Raw genomic sequence first — 21,797 nt, 5'->3', positions numbered from 1 at the left:
GCTCAGATGTAGCTCATGGCAGCTCAGTTTCCAAATGGGTTCCCTAGTAAAGGGAACAGGGGCTGTCTCTGACATGAACTCTGGCTGGGTCATTGATCACCTCCCCCTGAGCGGGAAGCAGCCTTATCAGGCCACAGAGGAAGACAATGCAGCAGTCCTGATGAGACCTGATAGGCCAGGGTCAGAGGAAAGGGGAGGAGGACCTCCTCTATCAGTGAACTTGGAAAGGGGCAGGGAGGAGATGAGGGAGGGAGGGTGGGGTTGGGAGGGAATGAGGAAGGGGGCTACAGCTGGGATACAAAGTGAATAAACTGTAATAAAAAAGAGGTCACGATGGAAATTTCTAAAAATAGTTTCTAGAAATAGCATACTCTTGACAATTTAAAAATTAAATCAGATGGTAAATAGAAAAAAAAATTACCTCTCACACAGACATTCCTGTTCCTATATTTCTCCTTTGGTTGATATCAACACTACATGGCTAAAAAAAAAAAACAAAAAAACTAAAAACAAAAAAACAAAAAACAGTGCACTCTTTGTGCAGATTTCCTGGTTGGGTTTTGTAGACGTGTTTTTCATCTAGATGGAGCTGAAAAAAATTTGGTAGAAATTATACCTTCCTGCTTGTACAGTGAAATAATGGCGAGTCTCACTTTTTAGAACAGTCTGACACAGAAATGCCATTTCTAACACAGTGGCGCTGGTGAATCTTCTAACTCTTCCTCCAGACATCATCTCATATTTGTGAAGAATGACGAGGGAGGGAGGGGGAGAAGGAAGGAAGAAAGGCACAGAGGAACTCTATTTGTTGTTACTTTCAGAATCTAAGATGAAAGCAGAAATAAAAGTCATAAACATGTGCTTCACAGATAAAAGACGGATCTGGGACAGCCAACCAAGAACGCACACTGAGGTTTTTTCCTAGCGGGGAAGAAAGAATAATCTGGGTTCCCTGAAAAGGGGAACACAAACTGCTTGCTGCCTGCTGATGGGCTCACAGAAGAACAACATTTTTATCGTAATTTAAAAATTATCAGAACTTAGTTTAATTATTTTTTTAAATTTTTATTTTTTATATTAATTAGAGTTTATTTACTTTGTATCCCAGCTGTAGCCCCCTTCCTCATTCCCTCCCAATCCCACCCTCCCTCTCTAATCTCCTCCCTGCCCCTCTCTAAGTCCACTGATAGGGGAGGTCCTCCTACTCTTCCATCTGACCCTAGTTCTATTTTTTTTAATTCTTTATTAATTACACTTTATTCCCTTTGTATCCTCCCTGTGGTTCCCTTCCTCCTCCCGTCCCAATCCCTCCCTTCCTCCACCCTCTGCATGCATGCTCTTTCCCAAGTCCACTGATAGGGGAGGACTTCTTTTTCTTCCTTCTGATCCTAGTCAATTAGGTCTCATCAGGAGTGGCTGCATTGTCTTCTTCTGTGGCCTGGTAATGCTGCTTCCCCCTCAGAGGGAGGTAATTAAAGAGCAGGCCAATCAGTTCATGTCAGAGACAGTCCCTGTTCTATTACAATGGAACCCACTTGGATACTGAACTGTCATGGGCTACATCTGTGCAGGGGTCTTAGGTTATCTCCATGCATAGTCCTTGGTTGGAGTATCAGTCTCAGGAAAGACCCCTGTACTCAGATTTTTTGGTTCTGTTGCTCTCCTTGTGGAGTTCCTGTCCTCTCCAGATCTTACTGTTTCCCACTTTTTTCCTAAGATTCCCTGCACTCTGCCCAAAGGTTGCCCATAAGTCTCATCATCTGCATTGATATTCTGCAGGGCAGAGCCTTTCAGAGGTCTTCTGTGTCAGGCTCCTGACTTGTTCCCTCTTTTCTCCTTCTTCTGATGTCCATCCTCTTTGCCTTTCTGGATAGGAACTGAACATTTTAGCAAGAGTCCTCTCTCTTGATTAGTTTCTTTAGGTGTACAGATTTTAGTAGGTTTATCCTATATTATATGTCTATATGAGTGAGTATATACTGTGTACATCTTTCTGTTTCTGGGATAGCTCACTCAGGATGATCTTTTCCAGATCCTACCATTTACCTGCAAATTTCATGATTTCCTTGTTTTTTATTGCTGAGTAATATTCCACTATGTAGATATACCACAATTTGTGCATCCATTCCTCCACTGAGGAGCATCTGGGCTGTTTCTAGCTATTACAAATAAGGCTGCTACAAACATGTTTGAGCAAATGTTCTTATTGTATACTTGAGACTCTTTTGGGTATATGCCTAGGAGTGGTACAGCTAATCTTGAGGAAGCGCTATTCCTAGTTGTCTGAGAAAGCGCCAGATTGCTTTCCAGAGTGGTTGTACAAGTTTACATTCCCACCAGCAGTGGAGGAGGGTTCCCCTTTCTCCACAACCTCTCCAGCATGTGTTGTCTCTTGAGTTTTTGATCTTAGCCATTCTGATGGGTGTAAGGTGAAATCTTAGGGTCGTTTTGATTTGCATTTCCCTGATGGCTAATGAGGTTGAGCATTTCTTTAAGTGTTTCTCTGCCATTCGATATTCCTCTATTGAGAATTCTCTGTACTCCATTTTTTAATTGGATTACTTAATTTTTTTTGCTGTTTAACTTCTTTAGTTCTTTATATATACTGGATATTAGTCCTCTGTCAGATATAGGGTTGGTGAAGAGCCTTTCCCAATCTGTAGGCTGCTGTTTTGTTCTGATGACGGTGTCATTTGCTTTACAGAAGCTTTTCAGTTTCATGAGGTCCCATTTATTGATTGTTGCTCTTAGAGCCTGTGCTGTTGGTGTTCTGTTCAGGAAGTTGTCTCCTGTGCCAATGAGTTCAAGGGTATTCCCTACTTTTTCTTCTAAGCGGTTTAGTATGTCTGGTTTTATGTTGAGGTCTTTGATCTACTTGAACTTTAGTTTTGTGCAGGGTGATAAGTATAGATCTATTTGCATTTTTCTACATGTAGCCATCCAGTTAGACCAGCACCATTTGTTGAAGATGCTGTCTTTTTTTTCATTGAATGGTTTTGGCATCTTTGTCAAAAATCAGGTGTCTATACGTGTGTGGATTTATGTCAGGGTCTTCTATTCAATTCCATTGATCCATCAGTCTGTTTCTATGCCAGTACCATGCAGTTTTTAGTATTGTTGCTCTATATTACAGCTTGAGATCAGGGACAGAGATACCTCCTGATGATCTTTTACTATAGAGAATTGTTTTAGCAATTCTGGGTTTCTTGTTGTTCCATATGAAGTTGAGAATTTTTCCTTCAAGGTCTGTAAAGAATTGTGTTGGTAATTTGATGGGAATTGCATTGAATCTGTAGATTGCTTTTGGTAAGATGGCCATTTTTACTATATTAATCCTGCCAAGCCATAAGCATGGGAGATCTTTCCGTCTTCTGATATCTTCTAATTCTTTCTTCAGAAACTGGAAATTTTTTTAATACAAGTCTTTGACTTGCTTGGTTAGGTTCAAGGGTGTTGTTTTCCTAATTTCTTTCTCGGCCCTTTTGTCTTTTGTATACAGGAGGGCTACTGATTTTTTTGAGTTAATTTTGTATCCACTACGACCAAGTAGGCTTCATCCCAGGCATGCAGGGGTGGTTCAATATACGGAAAACCCATCAATGTGATCCACCATATAAACAAACTGAAGGAGAAAAACTACATGATCATTTCCTTAGATGCAGAAAAGGCATTTGACAAAATCCAACATCCATTCATGTTTAAAGTCTTGGAGAGATCAGGGATACATGGCACATACCTGAACATAGTAAAGGCAATATACAGCAAGCTATAGCCAATATCAAACTCAATGGAGAGAAACTTAAATCATTCCCACTGAAATCAAGGACAAGGCAAGGCTGCCCACTCTCTCCATATCTCTTCAACATTGTTCTTGAAGTCCTTGCTAGAGCAATAAGACAATTGAAGGAGATCAAGGGGATACAAATTAGAAAGGAAGAAGTCAAAGTATCACTGTTTGCAGATGATATAATAGTATACCCGAGTGACCCCAAAAATTCTACCAGGGAACTCCTACAGCTGACCCTAGTTCTTAATCACCAACCATATCCAGAGGTCTGGCTCAGTGGAAGAGTGCTTACCTAGCATGCATGAAGAATAAAACAGAAAAATCAACCTTCTCCCCAGAGACTTGTGAATTAATTAATGAAGTTACCTCTTATCCAGGATTCTAAATATTAGGAATCCCTATGACATTTATAAATTTATGAACATTTATAAATTCAAAATTAACCACTAATTACATATTTGTATTTCTTTTTGCATATTTTCTACCTTTGTTAAGACAAATAAAAAATAAGAGATAAAAGGAAAACAAACTTGGAGACATGAGTCTTCACGATGGCTACTGTAAGAATCTGTTTGCTACAGTGCTTTTGCATAGCATGTGTGTTCTTGATGCCAATGGCTGTGCTTCAGTTTACACACCAGGCCAGCCTGTCAGAGGCAATCACCTGTGTCTTTGTTGTTTTGGTTTTGTTTGCTTCTCTGAAGTACTAGAGATGGGGTTCAGGCCCACACATGCTGGGAAAGTGTTCTGAGCTGTAACCCTCGGCCAGGATTGCTTGACAAGATGTCAGGAGCAATCCTAACATGTGAATGGGACAAGAGGTGATATTGTCTTGGATTATTCCAGGGGCCAAGTACCAGCCTGTATACATCTTTTGCATGGGCCTTCTGTGTCTTCCATCACCCCTGGGTGTGCCTTGGCTCACTGGCATCTATGAAGCCAAGGATCCCAGGACACTGCTAATTAGCAGATGGGCTGGGCCATGAATGCAGGTCTCCTGACCCATCCAAAGTCTCCACTGAGTGGATATGAGAAGTCTCATTTTCACAGAGGACTGACACCCTGTATCTGTAGTCATGGAAAGATTTAACATATGGTTTATGTATAACGTGTTTTAATTAACATCAATTAATGAAAGAAGAGGTTATAGGTTTGAAAGAAAGTACGGGGAGGGGTACATGGGAAAGTTTTAAGTGAGAAAAGGGAACTGAGAAATGATGTAATAGTCTCAAAAATATTTTTTTTAAATTCATAATGGTCAGCAGATTTCAACAAAGTCAAATTAATGAACATCGTTGCCTAGCTTCTCCACTCTTGTTATTTCCCTCCTTTGCTGTGTATCTGTCCTTCCTGGACACAAAGGGCGCCTCTGATGCTCCCAGCTACAAGGTCCTTCTCTGAGCTTGAGATCCAGGTTTAGATGGCTGAATCTTGAGTTTACCTAAACCCTAATGGTCAGGCACCTCTGCCAGCTTAATAGACGAAAGCCAAGAACTTTTTCCCTCTGTTCCTTGGATATCCCCTGGTGGGTAAGAGCCATTATTTACCGTATCTCCCCCCCACCCCCCAGTCAACAGGGTCCTACTGAGCTTTCCTTGTCTCACGTATTTGAGTGCTTTGTCTGTATGTCTCTGGAACTGAAGTTACAGAGTTGTGAGTTGCCATGTGCGTGCTGAGAACTGAACCTAGATCTCTGCCAGAGTAAGAAGTGCTGAGCCACCAGTGCAGCTGGAGCGTGTTGGCTGGGCTTTCTAAAAGATAGGAACTTTTACAAAATAGGAAAAAATATTTTAATGCTCTTGTCAGCCATACCAATTGGGATTCTGGTTGCTTAAGGGGCCAGGAGTGTGGGGATGAGCAGGGGTGAGGCACCAGTTGATAGTCATTGAATTTAAGTATCTTTCCCTTAAATCTTTCTAGGTTTTTTTTTCTTATGTACACTGGTTTGTTTTTTTGTTTGTTTGTTTGTTTGTTTCTGTTTGTTTTTACTGTGTGAGGTGTATGTCTGTGTGAGGGTGTCATATCTCCTGAAACAGGAGATACAGACACTTGTGAGGTGCCATGTGGGTACTGGGAATTGAACTTGGGTCCTCTGGAAGAGCAGCCCAGGGCTCTTAACTACTGAGCCATCTCTCCAGACCCCTTTCTAGGTTTTTAAAATGTCTAACTCTGACAAAAAAAATCTTTCTTATTATAGTTTTTAAATATTGTATATAGATTAAAAATTCTTGTATACATTCAGTATAAAATTTGACAAATTAAAATTTAAGGTATGTTATCTTGTTTCTATAACACATTTGTATATTGCTTTATCCTATTTATCTTGCTTTCTACCCATTCGTATACACCTATTTTTCAATCATTATCTACAACATTTCTACCCACTAGTAGAGGTTATTTATATATTAATCATTAGTATGATTTACTTTGTGCAGATAGATGATTGATCCAGCAAAGTGTAATTTTTTTAGAGTTAAGAGAACTACTAAAGGATATAAATAAAGTCATGTATCAGTGTCACATTTGATCATATATACTTATTTTTAAAATGGCTGAGCCTTCCTCTGTATAGAGAAACACACTTCTTTATTCTAAACATGAAAGAGAAGACATACTTACTTCCTCTTTCTAAATTAAATGGATCCTTAACCTGTTTGTGAGCTAAGAAGTTATGTTTGTTTTTTATGTTGTGTTGCATTCTTTCACAGAAGGAACACACAAGAGGCCATAAGGTAAAAAAGCATCCAAGGTTGTCTTCTTTGTTCTTAAGTGCATATCAGTTACCATGACTACTTTGGAGTACTTTGGGAATGATGCCATCTGAGGGCTCATCATCCCTGGAGGTGCTTCAGGAAGAAAGGCACAGGTCTTCATGACATGGAAAAAGGGCAGCGTCTTGGCCATTTCCAAAATCTGAGATATCTTTTGCTCCGTTAGGTCTCAGCATTTCTGCTTCTTTTTTACCCACTGAACACCTAGTATGTATTTTTCTCCACATGCACAATACAATGTTCTCTTAAAATAAAACCTTGGAAGAAAAGTTGTCTTCAAGTGCACCTGGCACCAAAATCCTCCCCAAAGGAAGGGAACACAAAACCATGTCTATTTTCCTTGACGTGGAGTAGGGAATTAGAACAGAATAAAATTAAACTACCCAATAAATATCCTACGTCTCACGATGTTACTCTCAAATAATAGACATGTGTTTCTTTTAGGTTATATGGCAGGTCATTTCCCAGTATTGTACTATCTGATGTTCACGTGATATGTTATAATCCATGGAGTGAACTTTTCAAGCTAACAAATATCCCACCTCTTTCTTTTCTCAATACTTACCTTGTAGCAGGTAGAGGAGAGGCCTGGATACAGGACTGGACATACAGCAGAGGAATTTGCTACATAGACAGGATGGTAGTTTTCTTGCTTGCTTGCTTGCTTGCTTTCCTTTTCTTTTTGTTTTTAAAATGAAATGGAAGTTTATTTTATTTTCTAAATGTATTTTCTCTCATATATTATATCCTAACCAAGTTTCCCCTCCATCCATTCCTCCCAGTACCCTCCACCTACTCTCTCCCTGTGATCTACTCCTCCTCTATTTCCCTTCAGAGAGGAGCAGATCTACCAGGGATACCAATCAAGCATGGTATAACAAGTTACCATAAGACAGGGCACAAACAAAAAACAGTTAAAACAAACAAACAACTAAACCAGTCAACCAACCAAACAGACCAGCCAACCAAACGAAGAAACAACTAGGCTCAAACTCTCATATCAAGGTTAGATAAGGCAACCAGTAGGAAGAAAAGTGTCCCAAGAGCAGAAACAGAAGTTAGAGACACCTCCACACCCACTGTTAGGAATCCTACAAGAAAACCAAGCCACACAACCATAACATATATGCGGAGGACCTAGGTTAGACCCACAGGTTCTGCGATTGTTGTTTCAGTCTCTGTGAGCCCCTATGAGCCCTGCTTAGTTGATTCTGTGGGTCTTGTTCTCCTGGTGTCCTTGATCTTACAATCCTTCTCCTGATCTTCTTTGGGGTTCTCCTGGCTATGCCTAATGTTTGGCTATGGGTCTCTGCATCTGTTCCCATCAGTTTCTGGATGAAACCTCTGATGACCATCAGGCTAGGCACAGATCTATCAGTATAGCAGAATATCATTAGGAATCATTATGTTGCATTTTTTTTTCAGTTGTGTTTGGTTCTCTCTTAGGTTTCTGGGCTATGCAGCTCTGGTTCCTAGCCATGTAGGCAGTGTCAGGCATGGGCTTCCTCTTGTGGCTGGTGGGGGCCTCAAGTTGGACCAGTCATTGCTTAGCCACTCCCACAGGTTCTATGCCACGGCTTCCATCTTCTGTAAGCAGGCAAGGCTTAAGTCCAGTGGTGGGACTGGTATATCAGCCCAGCCACAAAAGCTCTGACCTACAATTTGTCTTGCCTGCAAGATGTGCTAGAACGGTCGTTTTCAATCTGAATTCCCAAGGGACTTGAAATTGACCTAAAATAAGGAAGGAGAGACCAAGTATGAAGGACCTCTCCATTCCATTTCAATCACATCAATTGTGCTAAAAACAAAACAAAATGAAACAAAACAACAACAACCAACTTCTTTTATATATTCAATTCTACAGAAAGTTGTGTTTTAATGGAGGGTTCCATTGCAATAAAAATGTGAATATCAGGACTGTAGCGGGAAAGATGTTTGTTATACAATCTTGACAGCCTGGGACCTACATACAAGGTAAAAGGAGAGAAATAAATTATGAAAGTTGTTCTCTGACCTCTACACACACAACATGATACATGCATTTCTGCATTCACTCACAAATGCACATGTGTACATACAATAAACATAAATGTTAAGAATAGACTTATTGAAGAAGCCAAGCGTGGTGGCAGACCCCTTTGATCCCAGCACTCGGGAGGCAGAAGCAGGCAGGTCTTCATGAGTTCTAGGGTTTCTTCATGAGTATACAGGGTTTCTTTCCGCAGCCTTGGCCTCGAACTCACAAAGATCTGCCTGCCTCTGTCTCCCTGAGTGCTGGGATTACAGGCATGCACCACCATGCCTGGCTTATATTAACCATTTTTAAGACTTCAATAATAATACAAATTACTCAACTTTAACAGTAAATTATTATTCAGAGGACGTTAAAATTCAGCTTTATTAGGCAATGGTTCACAAAGGTAATTTTAGATAGTTAATTTTATTTCATGTCTAGCCAAATAACGTGTACACTGAATGTTTTCTGAAATTAATGACTCCATAAGCCAATATTTCACTTAAATGTTCCTATCAGATATTTCATAATGACATTTTAAAATAATATTTGATTTCTACTTGCTAAAAACATAGCTGAGCAGATTTTTTTCAGTTTCAGACATTTTAGTAATGTATAATTCCGTAGTTTCCAGAACAGAAAGTTTCCATTTTTAATACTATTCTCCTGCTATTATAAACTTAAGAATATGTTTTATTTTCTACAATGTAAGCACTGCAATGTAAGCAATTGGTATTTCTCCTCCATTAATATCGAATACTGAAGTCAGAGTATTCCAGTTTAGAGATGGTTTTTTCATTAGAAAAGTCTGCCCGGTCAATGCGAGAACTCGGACTCCCAACTTTGCTCAGCCAGGACTTCCTACAAAACAGAACGAAACACAAATGAGTGCATATAGCACACACAGGGTTAATAAAATATGCCAGAAGGAAATTCACAGTTGTAATGTAAATTTTGCATGTAATGTTTTATAAATTGGTTTACATTAAGATGAAAATGTCACAATGAAATACATTACCTTATAACAAAACTTAATTAAAATAAACAAATACATTTGCTTACATTTATATACTGTTATAAGACTGCTTCAAAGTATAATACATAGCTACACATGGACAAAGAAAAGGTAATAATTTAAGCAACTTAGTTCATATTAGGATTATTGTCCCTGCCCAAAAAACAATAACAACAACAAAAGCACTTAAAGGCCATTATTACCTAGCTCCTTTAAGTTTCAAAATGGTCAGTAGTAAAAGCAATTTACCATTCTTTCATTTCCAAGTATATGGCAGACACATGTGTGTTTGTGTATGTAGGTGTATAGACACGCTACATATAGAGAAAACATTACTGAAAAAGAATAGCCATAACTTCTGTAAAACATTAAATGAAACTAGATGATCCGCTTTTCCTGTCTGTTAAATACTGTACTTAGCGTACACGTTAGTAAATTATTGCAGTGCATGAAATCATCTAATTGTCCTGAAAAAAAAAATGTCCTGCTTATTCAGTTTATCAATGCTTAATCCTGACTCGTTGGCAATAGCTGTGATTTAGTTTATGCATTTGAGTGCTGCAGTCACTTGAACGAAAGTGGCCTCCGTAGGCTCATCGGGAGTGGCAGTATTAGAAGGCGTGGCCTTGTTGGAAACAACGTATCCCTCTGAGGTTCCAAAGGCTCAGGGCAGGCCTACTGTCCCCTACTGTTTGATGCTGCCTGCTGATCCGGATGTAAAGCGCTTGGCTACTATTCCGGCACCGTGTCTGTCTGCGCACCACCATGCTTCACCACGGTGATAATGGAGTAAGCCTCTGAACTGTATGCCAGCCCCAGTTAAATGCTGCCTTTAAGAGGTCGCGGTGACGCTCCGCAGCAATAGAAACCCTAACCAAGACAAGTACTTGACTGAATCCCTTCCTCTAAATCCCTTCCACACCTTTCTCCTATAGCGTGGATAACTCAGATAACGCTGTTACTTATTTTCCAGAAAGTTTTGGAGAGACCAGCCTCCTGCCCAGTTTGAGGGGATTATCTGATTTGGCTAAGGTGGGGGGACCCACGGTGAACATGGCTGACACCATCCCATGGACTGGGCCCAGACTGCATGAAGAGGAGCAAGCCAGCTGGGCACACGAATTTCTTCTCTCTGCTTCTTCGCTGCTGGTGCAAAATTCTACTTCAAGTTCCCACTACCAAGTCTTCTTCACCAAGATAGACTCTACCTTCACACGCGTGCCAAAACTAACCCTACATAAAGTTGCTTTTGTCACAGCAATGAGAAAAGCGATAAATTCAGTTATTCTGTGTGTATGTGTGTGTGTAGCCTAGAAAGCAACGGGGTGTTATTCTTCAGGTGTCATAAACTTTTTATTTTTATTTTTTGGCACTGTCTGTAAATGGGCTGAAATGTGCCAAATAGGCGAGGCTGGCTGGTCAGTGAGCCCCAGTCTCTGCCTCTCCAGCATGGGTATAACTAGCATGAAAAGCATGACTAGCTTTGTTAGTTCACGGCACAGAACTCAAGTCCTCCTGCCTGCAGGCAGGTGCTTTACCACCTGAGCCCGCCCCCACCCCACCTTACAATAATGAGGTTGCTTTACACAAGTGACAGCTGAGAGCCTACTTGTTACAGTAGAAAATAGTTTCCTCAGATCCCTCAAGTTACTCTTTGCCATGAAGCCACTACTGAATTGTGCTATTCAATGAAATCTCACACTTAATTAAAGCTTGGATTTAAAAACTATTTTCTGGGCCAAACTGTCTTACTCTTAATCAGGAAGATGAAGAATTTTAATGATTCAACTTGCCATTATGCTTTGAGCTCTACTTGGCTCTTGTGATTTTAGCTGGGTGAGGTTAATTTCGCTTCCCCCTCCCCACAACAGGTTAAATCACCAACAGTTACAGACTTCATTTCTTTTACTCATCTACTTAAAATCTTAGAAATAGAAATGTTGTATTGTCTAAGTTATTTTTCTATTGCAGTAATAAGACACCATGAGCAAGGCAACTTATGAAAGGAAGAATCTTAGTTTGGAGGCCACTGTCTAGAGGGCTGGGTCTACAGCCACATGGCAGCAAGCAGGCAGGTGCTAAGGCAGCAGCTGAGAGCTTACAACTGTCCCACTAACCGAGGTAGAGAGAGCTAAAGGGAACGGCCTGGGCCTTTGAACCTCAGTGAGTTACCACCTCCAACAAGTGTATCTGATTTTATTCCTTTCCAAGATGAACAGTTCCACCAACTGTTCCACCAAGCATTCAAATATATTAGTCTATTGAGGGACATTCTCCTTCAAGCCACCACACGCTTACCGAATAAAGTTCAATTTTTGTGAAAAACAGCTGATGACTTCATTTTCACCGGCCAAACCTTCTTGAAAACAAAGGCCAAAATTATACTCAAAGCTAATGTTTAAGGAGCACTGACTGTCTGCTAAGTTCTTTATATTTACTTTTCCTTTATTCCACATGTGAGCTCAGCAGCTCATGGGTAATTGCTATTTCCAAAAAAGTAAGAGAATTTAGTAAGCTTTTCCTTGTAGTAGCAGCACAGGAGAAACGGCCAGGCTCTGAATGTATTCTGAAGGATTGTAAGTAGATTTGCTGACAGATTGCACGTAGGTGTGAGAAAAAGAGAGGCGTGAAAGATGACAGCCAGTATTTGGTTGAGTAACTAGCTGGTTGGAGTTGCCACAAGAAAAAGTCAGCGAGAGGGGCATGCTCTGGGGAAAGATGAGAAGTTCCTTTTGGGAATGACAAGCTTGAGGTGCTGTCAGCCATCCAGGGTAGATGTTGAGTAGGTGCTGGCATTCATAGATACTTAAAAATGAAATTTTTTTCTCTCAGAAACTATGTCTAATGGGAAATCTTGGAGAATAAAGATAGATATAAATAAAGATAAGGTAGAATGAGACTCGCAAGGTGCTTTCTGCAAAGGAGGAGATTCACCAAAGGCATGAGCACTGAGAATGTGCCTCGGTAGACCCCTGTGAGAATAGTACTCCAGCTACATTTTTAAGAAAATGTTGGCAAATCTGTAAATCTTAGAAAAGCACAGTTGAAACAGAGAACCGCTGGCAACAGTAACTAATATAAAATTGTTCAGGTTTTAAATAATCAAAAGAAAGTCTTAAACAGACACGAGCAAGTAGCAAACTGGAAAACTTATTTGGAATTTTCTTTTTACATAGAATACTTTAAGGTCAATATATAAAAAATGTTCATACAATAGAAAAAAATGGGCAAAATCCATGAGCACATAAAATAAATGTAAATAATGCAGTAAATACCTGAAAATGTTCACAGCTGTATGTTAAAGTTGTAAATGAAGACTGAGATACTGTTTATTGTGTATGTGTGAGACAGTGCACACGTGGAGCTTAGAAGACAACATGACAAGGTTCTCTCTTCCTACAAGATGGTACTGGAGACTGGACGCAGGTCATTGAGCTTGGGAGCAGAGCCACCTGGCCAGCCCTTATCACACTTTTAATAACTTGAATTTTGTTTTACAGAATTTCATACATGAGAACTGAGTGTGCATAGTTTCTTCCACTCCCCTCCATTTCTCCCACGCTCCCGCCCTCCACCTCAATTCATGACCCTTTCTTTAATTATAAATTTTAATAACCTTATAAACTGAAAACATAAATTTTGTAAGTTATGGTTTATAAATGCATCTAGCAAGTCCATTAGAGCTACTCATATGCATTTGTGTTTAAGGCTAAACACTTGGGACTGGAAAACCTTTCAGGGGCTTGTCCTTGAAGAAGAATGATTCTCCCTCTCTTAACAGCCATTGATTGCTCATTGCTTTTTACTTGGGGTGGGGCCTTGTGAAATTTTCCCCATCCATGTTAGCATGTGAGCTAGTGTTGACTGTGCAGGTCTTGTTTTGGTGGAGGTATTGTTGAGGTTTCATGGGTGCAGCATCTTGTCATATATAGAAGACACTGTCTCACCGCAGACAGATGGCCTGGTCCTCTGGCCTTACAGTCTTTCTCCTCCTTCTCCATGTGTCCTGGGCCTGAGGTGTACAGATTACATTGTAGAGGTATCAGCTGGGGTGTGGGCACCTGAGGTCAGTTGTGCTCTGCATTTTGAACACTTGCGTGGTTCTCTGTCATAGTCTCCATTTGCTTCAAAAAGAAGCTTCTCCGATGATGGTGAGAGCTACATTACCTGTGGGTGTGTTTAGAATCCAGTAGTTAGGAATTATACTGCTTTCAGAACGTGTAGCAGGTTCTAAAACAAGTTTTTCCTACTTAAATGTAATTTTTTTGTTGTTGTTTGTTATTGTTTTGAGACAGGGTTTCTCTGTGAGTCCTTGGCTGTCCTGGACTTGCTTAGTAGACCAGGCTGGCCATCTGCCTGCCTCTGCCTCCCTGAGTGCTGGGATTAAAGGTGTGTGCCACAACAATTGCCTCCTTCTGCCACAATATGTTTTAAATGTCTTGGGTAGAGTTTTTAAAAAATGAAACAAATTTTGTTTCTTTTTATTTTTTATTTCATTATCAAAATCATACCGGCTTTAACGACAACACAGAAGCATCAGAAGAAGGGGTTTCATTATGGGTTGTATTTCTTACATGTTTCATGAGGACTAGACATGCTATGAAAAGAATTTTTCATGGAAGGGAAAACCACAATGATCTCGCATGAATAACTTCTAACACCTTCAGGACATCTGTGTATTATGAATAAATAAAACACAGCATCGGTGAATATCAAATGACCAAGAAAAGATCTTTTGTCTAATAAATTAGGGATGCCATGTGTTATTATTATTATTATTATTATTATTATATTGTGTGTGTTTGTGTGTGTGAGTGAGAGAGAAAGAGAGAGGAGAGAGACAGACCATTTAGGTAGTCACTGTTGGACTTAGTGTAACATTCTTTGTGGCAGATGGTACATATTTAGTCATCAGATAGAGTAAAGTGACACACATTCATGGCCTTGGCAGCTTCAAAGCAGCCATCTGTGGCTTTGAAAAGGAGCTCAGGGTACTGACTTCCCAGGGTTCGTGTGTAGGGCCCGCCTCCACTGTGTTGTGTGTGCCATGGCAATGACACTTGTAAATTGCTCTGTTTACATAATTGCTTGTGAGTTCTCGACATGCCTCCTCAGTACTAGTATGCAAGTTCTAAGATGGACTCAGCCTTATTATTAAATACTGATGTCACTAATGGATAATAACACGCTGACAGAATGAGTCTTTGTCACCTGGGTGCCTTCTGCAGGTCTAGAGCTCCCATGCCTGAGAAGGTACTCTAGGTCCTATACCATCCACATGCAGAAAGAAACCGTGAGTATGGACTCAGCGCTGATTTTATATCACATGAAAAAAAACAACAACTTTATTTTAAAATAGTCTTTGAAAACTGAAAATAAAAAAAGTTTGGCCCATGGCATTCTTCTACGAAACAGCACAAGTAACGGGCATCGTCCTCCTCCCCGAGGGTGCAGGCCCTGGGCTCTGACTGAGGACCCACGCCTACGCCTGTGAAGCAAGGCTAGTCACTGCAACTGGTTCACTTATTTTTATCAGCAACTCCAACTTGCCTGTGTTCCTTGTGACTGAGTTTTTGCCGTCTGCAAATAAGCGTGGTGACTGACTTTACTTGGTGTCCAGAGCGATTCTCACAGCGCGTGGCAAGCGGAGCAAGGTCACCCTGTAAGCCCAGTCACAGGCCTGCTGCCAGCTTCTCAGAACAGTGCCCGGCCGCTGTGCCCGGCCGCTGATGGCCGTGTCAGAGTCCCAGGGCATTTTCCTTAGAATCTCAACAGATACGCCAACACCCACTCCTGTGTTCAGGATTTTCAAGCCATTGACTGACAGGATTTCTTTTTCCAACATTTCATATGAAAAGTATATGCTCTATTTCACAGTGTGTCAGGAGCATTCCCATTGAGCGAAGCCACAAAGAGTAGAACGTAGAGAGAAATCATATGTGAAAACAGAAAGCAGCAATGCTGCCTCCCCTGCAATTCAAGCAAGTATTGCCTCCAGAAGATAGGAAAGTGAGTTTCCAGGATGATATAATAAATGCCATCTAACTAATATCCTTGACTGAAACAGAGAGGTGAAATAAAGCACTAAAAGGCCAACACTATCAATAATTCATAGCAGTTCTATTTCCTGGGACTGAAGTGGGTGGAATTATCCTTCCAGCTATCTCTGCTGCACTGGAATAAAACACAGGCTGACGCGAGGAAGCAGACAGTGAGAAAAGACAGCGAGTGAATTAAACGCTAATGTGGTGCTTGCCAATCTCAAGCTTTTAAGCTAGCATTAATAATGGAAAGACAGTGCGTAACCCTTTTGCTCCTCTCTCTTCTCACACAGGATTCTTTGTTCAGTGATATGTGGACAAATAATACTTTATTATAAAAAAAATAAATGGTTAAGTGGAATTTTGATAGCAAGGTCTCAAAATGTGTCAGCTGATCATCCAGGAAACCCCAGGTCATGCATCACTAACCCGAGGCCAGAGGCTACTACCACTGTCATCACAGAGCTCCTGAAAAGACTGAAGAGAATGGTTGGCTGCCAATCACTTAATGGACCATCTAGGCCACAAACTAGGCTTTTACTAACTGTTACTGCAAGTAACTTTTATCTGGCTCCGCCCATTTAGAAAGCTCCGGGGTCCCCAGAGCCACATACTTGTAGGGAAATTCCACTCATCCTGCCTCTTAGTCTTGGCGGAAGTGCTTCTCAGCCGCGGTACAGAAGGCCGTACCGCGCAACCTCTTCGACAAGTAAGTCAATTCCGTGACCAGAGAAACTGCCATCAGTTCAGGGCCTAGGAACAAGGAAGGCAGAACCGGCGAGGCTCTGACTGTCACCTCTAGCTCCTGTGGCAAAGGGGCAGGTATGTCATCACTTTGGTTTTCTTCAGCAGTAAAAAGGTTCTAGCGTGGTAGCAGCAGAAGTGGACTGTGAAACTCATCCTCCAGGGAGCAAGGAGGCTGCCACTGAAATCACTCTCAGACACGGGCACAGCAGGGAGCCCCCGCCAGAACTGTTAGCTTGAGAGCCATGGATGTCTCGCGGCACTGACCTTGGCCCGTGTAACTCAGGTCAATGTTCGAATTTCACATAAACATCACTGACTGCAAAAGCATAAAATCTTGAAATCTCCACTTCAAGGCAAGCTCTAACGCTGGTGCAGACTGGACGCTGACCAGGTTAACACAGCACGGCATGCTCTGCTGCTGTTGTTCAGTTAACAAGAGCTGCCTAAAATCACATGCTACAGGATTCAGAAGGGGTAGATGACTTGTTTGTTGCTAGTGTGCAGTTTCAGTCTATGGTTTTGCTGGAGCCCTTTCCTCATATCTGAAGGAATTGGCATTTCTATGCCAACAGAAGAGGAGCAGAAACACACAGGTGAAGGAACAGCTAAGGCGGCCAGAAAAAAGGAAAAAAAAAAAAGTAGCATTAGGAAAACCATGGGCACAGAGATTGATAAAAGGACACAGAAGTCAATTTCCAAATGCTGCTGAGGCCAAGTAAAACATAAACTGAAAACTGGTTTGGAAACCTTAGCAATACAGCATCAGTGATTTGGTTGAAGTGGAAGCCAGGTTAGAACTGTTTTAGGGCTAATGATGGAGCAAGAAATAGAGACAGAAAAAAAGAAAGAAAGAGAGAGAGAGAGAAATGAGACAGCAAGCACAAATAAAGCCCCTGAGCTGTCTGACTCTGAAAGAGGAGACAGAACGGCGTCCCAGAGCTTTAGGGTTCTGCCGACGGCCTTTCCAGCCAGCCTAGATTTTTGAATTCAGTGCCTTTGGATATTTAGGAACATCCTCTCTCAGAAGTGTACTGAGGAAGGCTGTATTAAGGACTCAGAGTTCAGCATGTTCTCTGTTCCAGATATGTTAAGATCTATTCCTACAGGAAGCCAAATGAAAAATGACTTGGCCAGACACTCCTGTGTTTTTACCCTTTACCCTAACTTTTCCATTTCCCTCAAAAATGCTCTTAACTAAATTGAAGCTAATGCCATTAACAGATGGGAGACTATTAGACAATTGAGAGCCAAGCTCCAACCCACCACAGCAGAGGTCCTAGTGTAAGCATTTTTATGGCCTTCTTCCTGGCTCTATCTTTGGCCCCACCCTTATTTTCATTTTTAAATATCCACTCTTGCTAGCAGTTAAAAATGTTCTTACAAATAATTTTAAATTCTCTGTAGGGAACAAAACATGGTATAACAGATGTATAAAGCTGTGATCTTTCCCCCTTCTCTAATCCCATGACTTTCTCACTGGAAATTACAGCAGACAGAGTATCTATAGACTTGTGTTCTACTACCAACTTTGCTAGAAACCCCTTTCCTTTAAAGGAAGGAACACAATGTCCTTCCATCATAGGAACACAGATCTCAAGGGCAGTGGGCTCTACAGCCACATGCTGTGGATGACCATGAATTCCTGGGTTGAGGTATGTTTTCCCCAGATCTAGTAAGGGGTAGGACTGGACCGGCTCTCGGAGGGGTGTGCCGATATGCAAGCACATCCCCCCCCCCCCCCCGCAATCACTGTGAAAACAGTTTGCAGGCAGATGAATCAGAGGCCACAGTTCAGGTGCTTTGTGTGCAAAGCTATCTCACCAGTCCTTTATTTAGAATTTTAGGCCCTAACAAATAGTTTGAATAAAATCATTGAGAATACACTTACTCTTTTATTTTCAATCATTCACTCAGCCCCAAATGTGTCATATATCAGGCCAAAAATGTCATATTCTGCCCCAAAATGTGTCATATTGAGCTCCAAACGTATGAAATACTGAAAGCACAATTTAAGTCTGACACTGAGATAAAAAATACCCAGTTAATATTTCCTTTATTTCCAGGGAAACTGGGGTCTCCTGGGTAGAAATTATAAATGAAAACACTAAAATTCCTAGCAAGATTAATTTTAGCTCCTTGTAGAAGGACATAGGATATAAATCAATGAACATACAAATGAAAACCACAAAAACGAAGTTGCTTGCATCTGTTATAACGCACTTCTTCTAAAAAAGAAAAGAATTGGCTTGCAAGGCATAATTACTATTTTTTTTATAACTCTTCTTAATTGAATTTGTGTAGTGGGAAAACGAAGAACTTGAAGTATTTCCCACAATCATATTGTTATTTTTTTTTTCTATCAAAATCTTCCTGGCTTTCTCACCAGGCATTGTAACTCTCATTTGTAAAAATACAGTTCTATTTTTCATTTTAAATTTTACTCCCTACTTCCAGAGTCTAGGATTAACCCCCAAGTCACAAAACTGAGCACAAGAGCTTCTCTAAATCCTCCTGTAACTGCTGCCACATATGTCTTTGCTGCTCTAGCTCTCAGATACATTTTGTCTAGCCTCCACTGTCAGCTCAGCTTCACCTGTCTTGGGAATTGCACATTTGATAGCCTATCAATTCAGATATTTATGTCGTCCATAGCACCGATCAACATATCTGTGCATCTGTGGTCCTACCCCTCATCTACTTTACATATGCTACTTAATTTGACAAACTGAGTTCATTTGGGTACGAAGCTTTCTGACATGTGAAGCATGAGATCTCAGGAAACCGAACCTTTCCTTTTAAACTGCAACAAGGCTAATTATAACCGTACTCTGCCGGGCTGGATGATCCTTCTTACTGGGAGTTCTTCATACTCTGCTGAGATCCTTTGGTGATGTCTAGGGTAATCCTGTCTCCATCTTTCCTCTCTGAGTGATTTAGCATGAAAGTTTCAAATACATATATGCCCACTGCTTCCAGCTGATTGCTCAGACCCACCAACCTCACCTGCTTCCATACCTCTGCCCACTCCCACACCTCTTACTCAGGTGTTCTCTTGCGCCCTGGAACCTGATAGAACCTCATTGCAGACTAACAGCCTGTAATAGCTACGGGCTATTAGCTACAGTCTGTTAGCCATCTTGCACAGCCAATCAACTGTGATTTGAATTTTATTTTCATTTCTCTCTTCTTTTCCATCCTTATTTCAGGCTCTTTTCTGTTTGCCAGGAATAAATTAAACTTGCGTCTGAGGCTTGGGGCAATCTTAGCAGGTGCTATAAAAGATCTGAGAGTTGTGTCTTTCCTACCAGTGTTTGGCTCTGGACACCTTTCATTGCTGGGTCTCAGTGTGTTCTAGTGGAGTCTCAGAAAGGAAGGAAAAACCATAAATCACAATTTGTGTATCATCTTTGTTGCAGTTAAAATTTATTTTACAACAGCCACAAAAGAAGATGTGTCAAATACAAACTACTTAATAATAGTTATTAAATGCCTATTCTGTACTCTCTGCTAGGCAAGCAGGGCAAATAGGAAGGCTGCCTGACCCCAGGTAACTCTAGTCTGGTGGGAGAGACAAGTGATGACAGTTGGACAAAGCATGCGTGACGTGCATAAGCCCTGGAGACTCTCACCAAGGTGCTCATTCTCACTGCAGTAAGTTATGTCGGCACACTGGTATTCTGGGATGAAAACTTAGGATTCCTGTAAAGGATAAACTAGACATTTGAAAACAAGGACTCTGTCTGGGGCATTTATGTTTGTAACCTCTTTAAAGGAATTTCTCCATACAAGGATGGGAAGGGGGATCATGTGAGTCAGTGAAGTTTCAGCTTCACTTTTTATTACAGAAGGATGTATGCTGCATAAATGTACAAGATGTATGTATAAGCAATATATCAATTATTTTATGAGCTACATATTCTATGCAGAGCTAGGAATATGCTTAATGCTGCATTTTATTGGTTAAGTGTTACTTAATAGGAAATTATATTAAGCCAGAACTTATTTGCTCTTATCAAATATTCTATTAGGTAAGCCAAACATGGCTTAGATGCTTATTACCAAGCAGTAGATACTGACACTCCATATTCATGTACACAAAATTCATTTAGTATGTTGGAGTCTATAAATCTTCTTCATCATTGCTGGGCTTGGTATCCCTTAGGAAGGGGTGTGTTCACCACCCATAGTGCAACAGCCATCAGACTCTCTGCCAGCACAAGCCCAAGTGTGCTGAAAGAAAGCACAGAATTTGCCAATCTAAATTATTCCATAATTTTAGAGAAACTTGAAAAAAATCTACTGACTTAATATTGGAAGACAGAAGCCATCCACTGGTGCTGCTCCCCTCTCAAAGTCAGCAGCTGCTGAAGCCTCTCCATGTCAGGTTCCACGCTGGGGGAAATGCCTGTCGACTGTTTTTGAGACAGGGCCTCATTTAGCCTAGGATGGCATCGAGCTTACTAGGAAGCTAAGGCCAACCTAAATTTCTGATTCTCCTGTTTCCAATTATAAGCATGCACCACCAGGCCTGCAATTTAAGGATTAACAAAAAGTCTTAGTTCAGTAAATGCAGGAAGAGAGTGGCTACATTACCATCATCCAGGAGAGCTGGATCATTTCAAATCAGTCAGAACACATTTGATTAGAGCACTTAGTAAAATCAAGGTTATGTAGGCTGGGAGGTTCTATTTTCTTTTCATGTCCTACCTTACTGAGAACTTTAAAATAATATTAGGAATCTTTAATATGGTTTAGAGAATTCCAGACCATTTCAGCTCAGGTTGCCATGGTGTTGTTATCATTTTAAAATAGCTGAGCCCTGTACTTTCTTTAGTACCATAAAATCACATTGAAAATATAAAACTGGTCCACATTATAAATAAATGTTATTATTCAGATTTAGTGAACATATTTTTCTTTTTCTATTCTTAGACAAGAATGTTTAACCCAATAGAATATGGTAAACAAAAATTTTCAACTAAAGCCATTTTTTTAAACATTTTCAGTTGCCCTAAGTATTTTGGTTTATTACATGATACTGAATGCACCATCCCTGTGAAAACACAAACCTGTGATGCTATCATCCTCCACTGTGTCTATGTTAGATCCTGCTCCCGGCTTATGTGATGTTTTCTCTTCCCACATATAAAGTGGCTTATAAGAAACAGATTGATTCCTTATTGCTCTACCCACTATCCATCCTTTTATGCAGGAATTCAGTAGGGAAAGATTATATCCTAAGGTTAAGTCATTTTCAACAAGAAATGTTTAAATCCCTGGACTTTTCTTTTCGTTTAGAGAACATTTTATGAGCTCATTATGATGCTGATCTTTAAAAAGCTCAAGAGATAAACCAAACACTTGTGTGTACTGCAAATTCTTGTTTTTAATTCCTAAAATAATTGCTGTAACTACTGTTGAA

The 21,797-nt window shown here is 40.6% G+C and overlaps 1 protein-coding gene across 1 annotated transcript in view; it reads right to left on the bottom strand.

Annotated features, from left to right (window-relative positions):
- Positions 1-8,925: 8,925 nt before the first annotated feature.
- Acyp2 (acylphosphatase 2) overlaps positions 8,926-21,797 on the bottom strand; it is a 131,771-nt gene continuing 118,899 nt past the window's right edge. Inside the window, exon 5 of the mRNA XM_060365220.1 lies at positions 8,926-9,433. Coding sequence (XP_060221203.1) covers positions 9,319-9,433 — 115 coding nt within the window. The 3' untranslated portion in view covers positions 8,926-9,318. The remainder of the gene's footprint in view (positions 9,434-21,797) is intronic.

This window comes from Meriones unguiculatus, chromosome 12, assembly GCF_030254825.1.
Source record: "Meriones unguiculatus strain TT.TT164.6M chromosome 12, Bangor_MerUng_6.1, whole genome shotgun sequence".
NCBI lineage: Eukaryota > Metazoa > Chordata > Mammalia > Rodentia > Muridae > Meriones > Meriones unguiculatus.
Note: the sequence above shows the minus strand (reverse complement) of the source record. Positions and strands in the feature narration are given on the sequence as shown.